Below are 7,224 nucleotides of genomic sequence, written 5' to 3' on the forward strand. Positions count from 1 at the left end.
GCATCAATTCACGCGACGTACATTTCCGGTATACGCACACAGCGTATTACGTATCACAACACTATTTGGCATTTATTACTAGTTTGTAGTCATGTACCTGTTTATATATTATTGTCTTTAATTGGTTGAAGAGGTAGGTGAAATGAAAATAAAAGTTTCTAAGCAGTTGTACCAAAATGTCCTTTGCATTCAGAATGGGTCCAGATAGATTTCAGCCTAATAGTGATACTTCATTGAATGGCCAATTTTACATGTATTTTGTGTATTTTCAAGATATAAAATACTATATTTTATTTTGATACATTGTTTCCACACAGTATTTGGTATTTTGTATTTTAAATACACTTTCATGTATTTGTGCCCATCACTGGTTATAGTCAAGTAATCTCATAATGGCAAAATATCGGCTGGTTTATCACTCCAGTCAACATTTCGGTCTATCGCTAGACCCAACTACCAAACAACTAACAAGATGTCATTTGGTAGCTGAAAAACCACCCTGATTCAGAATGCATTACACATGTTGGATTAAGACCAGTTGACTTTTGATCGAATGTACCAAATAGGTTACTCATAAACTTGATAAGAATGGAGAGACCTGTCACAAAATCAGCCATGAATCCTTCACTTAGTGTAGAGAGCCACTCTATTCCTTTGAGCGATGGAAACCGAATCCCAATCATTGGCCTGGGGACGTACGGAGACCCCCGCAAGGTGAGATTCCTCATTGTATCATGGTGCATTGATGGAGTTTTTGAATGTCTAACAATATCTTAAAGCAAAGTTGATATTAAATGTACCGTGTATTGCAGACTCCTAAAGGAACAGCCTACGAGTCTGTTAAGATCGCCATAGACGTGGGTTACAGACACTTTGATTGTGCGCTGGTCTACTACAATGAACATGAGGTTGGACAAGCCATCAGAGAGAAGATCGCCGATGGAACTGTGAAAAGAGAAGATATCTTCTACTGTGGAAAGGTTTTTTAGATGGTCTCTTTACCTCATGCACATTTAAGAGAATTTGGATTTCATGTTGAATTCAGTGCTGTTCCCAAAACTTTTATTGGCCCACATGATCACATATAAGGATTCAGCTTAATATGATACAATTAATGTTGAAATTTAACATTTAATTCTTTCGTTTTGCTAATTGACAGTTATGGGGCACGTTCCATCCTCCTGAACTGGTCAGACACGCATTAGAGCGAACACTAAAGGAATCAGGAATGGACTATGTGGATCTCTACATCATTGAGTTTCCAGTTGCATTCAAGGTAACTGAGTTTCGCTGGCCACATTAACTGCATGCAAAACTGATGCTTTGCATGATCTTTTGTGTTTTTAACTGTAGCGTTTACAGCTTTCGTTTTGGGCTTATGTGCGGGAAACCTTTCGGGGAAAATAAGCACGAGGTTTGCCTGGTAAATGAATATTGAAATGTGTCTCAGCCAGGTGATGTGTTTTATCCTAAAGATGAGAATGAAAAGATTGTGTTCTACAACAATGACCTCTGCGCCACATGGGAGGTGAGCTGACCTAAACCTTTGACCCCATACATACATATCTGAATTTCTGAGATTTGTATGTGAGATATTTGTTTTTGGAGTTCTGAATTTCTTCTTAATCTGAAAATTGGATCCATTTTATATTATGTGTCTTTAAATACTATGTACTAACATTAAAATACATACAATGCAATGTATTTATTGTGTAACTACGTGTTCTGCAAAATTCTCACAAGACTGACATTTGCTGCTACTGAGGTTGAGGTATGGGTAGGTTAAGGAGTAGGGTTGGGGTTACGGGTAAGATTAACAGTGTAATTACAAATGTAATTAAATTCAGGGACTTTAAAAGCAAGTATAATGCAACAACACATATGTACATAATAAGTACATTGTATCAAATGCTTAAGTACATAGTAGTTAAAGACACCTCTTATAAAGTGGATCCCGAAAATTTTAACCTGTAATTTTACCATCTGCATTTTTACAGCTTATTCCACCTCTGAAAAATTCAAAAATAAAAAAAACTGCTGTTTAAAAAAAATATTTATAAAATATACTGCAATAAATCTTGCGTTTAGAATTTAAATGAACAAATTTCAGATTCAAACACTTTAGTCATTGTTCTAGCTTCCTATTTAACAAAATTAGGAATTAAATGGTGTGTATATATGCTCATTTGGTGTTATATGTGTTCAATATTTAACAGGCATTAGAAGCCTGCAAAGATGCAGGATTGACAAAGTCTCTCGGTGTGTCAAACTTCAATCGACGACAGCTTGAGCTGATTTTGAACAAGCCCGGACTGAAGTACAAACCTGTTTCCAATCAGGTATCATAATGTGCCAAACATTTACCTTTGGCCCAAATGCTAGTGCACAAGCAGACATCTGAGATTACACGTCATGCGAAGTGTGTAATTTCTGTGGATTTTAAATGTCTTTAGAAACATATTCCTTGATGGATTTTGTTAAATATCATATTTTACAGGTAGAATGCCACCCATATTTCAGCCAGCCCAAACTATTGGACTTCTGTCGACAGAATGACATTGTGATCGTGGGTTACAGCCCGCTTGGGACGTCCCGAGATGCATCCTGGTATCATTTTCAGAAATTCATCCACTAATTTGTGTAACATTCTTTAATGTCAACACAATGTAATAATCTTCTTAACTCTATTAGTCTTAATAAAAAGTACTGTGATGGTACAATGCTGCAGTGATGGTATCACATGACAATACCATGGTTCTTCGATATACTGTACAGTATATATCATGGTACTAAATGATTATTACCATATTCATATACCATATTTACATGATACTCCAAAGAATACCATGGTATTTTCATGGTACATATACAAAAAACAATGTATTACCATAGTAACATGTTCAAAAGACATATTATTGTTATGGTACGTGTCCAAAACAACATGGCATTGCCATGGTACATGTCCAAAAAAACAATATTATCATGGTACATGTCCAAAAACATGATATTTCCATGGTATATGTCCAAAAAAAACATGGCATTGCCATGGTAAATGTTAAAAAACATGGTATAACCATCGTAAATGTCCAAAACAACATGGTATTACCATGGTAAATGTGCAAAAAAAAAAAACATGGCATTGCCACGGTACATGTCCAAAAAAACATGGTATTGCCATGGTGCATGTTCAGAAACATGGTATTGCCATCATAAATGTCCAAAAATACATGGTATCGCCATCGTAAATGTCCAAAACAACATGGTATTACCATGGTAAATGTGCAAAAAACATGGAATTGCCATGGTACGTGTCCAAAAACATGATATTTCCATGGTACATGTCCAAAAAAAACATGGTATTGCCATGGTAAATGTCCAAAACAACATGGTATTACCATGGTAAATGTTCATAAACATGGTATTGCCATGGTGCGTGTCTAAAAACATGGTATTGCCATCGTAAATGTCCAAAACAACATGATATTGCCATCGTAAATGTCCAAAACAACATGGTATTACCATGGTAAATGTCCAAAAAACATGGTATTGCCATGATGCGTGTTCAAAAACATGGTATTGCCATTGTAAATTTCCAAAACAACATGGCATTGCCATGGTGCATGTCAAGAATATGGTAAAAAAAAACATGGTATTACCAAAGTAAATGTAAAAAAAACAAAAAAAAAACATGGTATTGCCATCGTAAATATTCAAAAAACATGGTATTGCCATCGTAAATATTCAAAAAACATGGTATTGCCATGGTAAATGTCCAAAAACATGATTTCACCATGGTTCTTTTTAATAAATGTTGGCTGATCAATGGTTGAATGTTACAGCCAGGTCTGTTGACTATCTGAACATCATATTTCTATAATTAGGGTGAATCTTAAATCTCCTCCGCTGTTGGAGGACACAGTGCTGGTCTCCATCGGGGAAAAATACAACAAAAGCCCTGCACAGGTGTCCCTGAGGTTCAACATCCAGAGAGGAGTGGTCGTCATTCCCAAGAGCTTCAGCCCTCAACGTATAAGAGACAACTTCCAGGTCTGTCCATTTCTGCTGTACCTTAGTTTAGTTCTGAAGTTTGGGAGGCAGTATAAGGATCTTTGATGACCTGTCTATATTGCTCTTGTTTTATTTTCCTATATTTGGCAGATATTTGATTTTTCACTTACGGATGATGAAATGGACGCCATCGAAAAGCTGAACAAAAACGTCCGCTTTGTGGAACTTCTGATGTGAGTTTCTGCTCTAAACTATTTGAACCTTTTCTTCCAATAGATTGAATTAACATCAACAAGTGATTCATGTATGTTAGTAGCTAAATTCAACCATTTTTTTTAACAGGTGGCGTGACCACCCTGAGTATCCATTTCATGATGACTACTAATTTACACTTTCTTCAGTGTAGGCTACATATCGTCATACTGTCATTTTGATGACCTGCTCCCCTCACAGAGCTCTGGAGCTTTTGAAATTTGTCATAAAAAGAAAAGTAAAGCTTGTTCACTCTATTATACCCTACAGTAAGTCTGAAGCATGAATTGGGCATCTTAAAAATGTGGCACTTATGGAACAAGACACTGAAAATATAGCAATCTACAATGCAATGGAGAAAAAATGTCCATCTGATGCATATGTACACACACAATTAAAAAGATATCACAAACAGAATCAAATAATGCGTCCTGTGTGAACAGCCCCTTAATGTGGGTTGGAAATACTGCAATTCCACCGAATTGTCTCTAGAGATCGGTGTTGTTCTCATTTCAGAGGCAGTTCAGAAAACTGTTAAAAACTATCAAACTTCTGTTGTTCGTAGATCAGTGCAGCAATCTGACTTTTAATTGGTCAGATAAAGATTTTAATAAAGTGACCTGAACTTTCCAGATCGGCGAATCTGTTTAGAAAACCTGTTTCATGTCATCTACTGTAGATGGTCAATAATTTTGTGTTAACTTTTCAAAGGATGAATGAACAGACATATTAAAAGCTGACATAGAATATTTGGTCTAAGATTTTTTTACCCATTTTAAACAAATGTAAACAGATCAATCATGGCAATTCATTTTTATCTCAGGTGATTTCTATGATGTTTAGCTGAATGTCCAGAAAGCAGCTTCTTAGTTATTATGAACCCTCACTATTGTCCCTGAAAGCACATCCAAACTGTCTCTTTTAATTTCAGTAGGAAATTCTGTTTATGGTATTTTAAGTGTAAGAATGTGATGTCATAATTTGAACAGGTATATCAGTGGCCAAACAAAAGTGTGTCTTATGTTGTGTTGAGTTTTGTGTAAGGTTTTCTAAATTCCTCATGAGGGTGCAACTGTACAGCGCTCTTTGGAAACACTGCAGAACAAATGTTGTGTACAAGCTGACTCCCTAAACATTTGTTGAGGACTAAATACATTTTCTTTTTAAGTTGAAGGTTTTATGTCAAATGACTGTCAAGATGTGTCCCCGTTTACCTGAATTCATACTAAATCTAAATGTAAGAATCGGGCACCATGGCAGACAAAGGCCTATGAAATTTTATAGCAAAATTTTAACATTGCATTACATGACAATACCATGGTTCTTCAATATACTGTATATATCATGGTACTAAATGATTATTACCATATTCATATACCATATTTACATGATACTCCAAAGAATACCATGGTATTTTCATGGTACATATACAAAAAACAATGTATTACCATAGTAACATGTTCAAAAAACATATTATTGCTATGGTACGTGTCCAAAACAACATGGTATTACCATGGTAAATGTCCAAAAACATGGTATTGCCATGGTAAATGTCCAAAACAACATGGCATTGCCATGGTACATGTCCAAAAACATGGTATTGCCATGGTAAATGTAAAAAAAAAAACATGGTATTACCATGGTATGTGTCCAAAAAACATGGTATTGCCATAATAAATTTTCAAAAACATGGTATTGCCATGGTAAATGTCCAAAAACATGGTATTGCCATAATAAATGTTCAAAAACATGGTATTGCCATGGTGCGTGTCCAAAAACATGGCATTGCCATCGTACATGTCCAAAAACATGGTATTGCCATGGTAAATGTCCATAACAACATGGTATTGCCATGATAAATGTCCCAAAAAAAAACATGGTAATGCCATGGTACATGTCCAAAAAAACATGGCATTGCCATGGTGTGTGTCCAAAAACATGGTATTACCATCGTAAATGTTAAAAAACATGGCATTGCCATGATGTGTGTTCAAAAACATGGTAATGCCATTGTGAATGTTAAAAAACATGGTATTTCCATGGTGCATGCCCAAAAACAACATGGTATAACCATAGTAAATGTCCAAAACAACATGGTATTACCATGTTAAATGTGCAAAAAACATGGAATTGCCATAGTACGTGTCCAAAAACATGATATTTCCATGGTACATGTCCAAAAAAAACATGGTATTGCCATGGTAAATGTTCAAAAACATGGTATTGCCATGGTAAATGTTCAAAAACATGGTATTGCCATGGTAAATGTCCAAAAACATGGTATTACCATCGTAAATGTTAAAAAACATGGCAACAAAGGCCTATGAAATTTTATAGCAAAATTTTAAGCTAGCCATCATAAACAGATTCCAAAAATCTATAAAGAATATACAGTACACCATTATGAAACGGTTAAATAAGTAAGGTATAATGTAAAATCAGCCAGTCATTATTGCACATTATTACACGGCTCTCTGGAATATTCTGATTGGCCAATGGCGCCATCTAGCGGTCTGATATTTCTCAGTAACAACCGCACATCCACGTATCAGACCGCTCATCTGGATATTTGCAATCTCTTTCCTTCTTCTCGGATCACTGTGTGATATCTACAAGTAACCTAATAAAATCATTCCAACTCAAATCAATGTTTCATGTGCATTTATTTATTTATTTGGCAAGTAGTCTTGTAATAAGATGCATAATGAGAAGCCAGACATTCATTAATTATAAAATACACTCCAGCAGAACTCAAACCGGAGGTGGATTTCAGCTGTTCAGTGGTTTATTTCTTGTCACATAATTACATAATTTCAATGCAAATCAATATTTTATGTACATGTATTTATATATTTGGTTAGTAACCATGTAATAAGTGGGACAATGTACAGTCAGCTGGTTGTTAACGCAAAATAAACCCCTACATTATCCTTTACATAATGCTGACTACTTGTGCTATCAGAA

At 35.3% G+C, this 7,224-nt stretch overlaps 1 protein-coding gene across 1 annotated transcript; it reads left to right on the plus strand.

Moving 5' to 3' along the window:
• The first annotated feature begins 559 nt into the window (after positions 1-559).
• LOC127437128 (aldo-keto reductase family 1 member D1-like) lies at positions 560-5,007 on the plus strand. Its single transcript, XM_051691831.1, has 9 exons — positions 560-714; positions 813-980; positions 1,160-1,276; positions 1,451-1,528; positions 2,217-2,339; positions 2,498-2,607; positions 3,882-4,047; positions 4,159-4,241; positions 4,351-5,007. The coding sequence occupies exons 1-9, from the start codon at positions 589-591 to the stop codon at positions 4,391-4,393; spliced, it is 1,014 nt and encodes a 337-aa protein (XP_051547791.1). The 5' UTR covers positions 560-588; the 3' UTR covers positions 4,394-5,007.
• Positions 5,008-7,224: the final 2,217 nt, after the last annotated feature.

Source organism: Myxocyprinus asiaticus, chromosome 48 (genome assembly GCF_019703515.2).
Source record: "Myxocyprinus asiaticus isolate MX2 ecotype Aquarium Trade chromosome 48, UBuf_Myxa_2, whole genome shotgun sequence".
NCBI lineage: Eukaryota > Metazoa > Chordata > Actinopteri > Cypriniformes > Catostomidae > Myxocyprinus > Myxocyprinus asiaticus.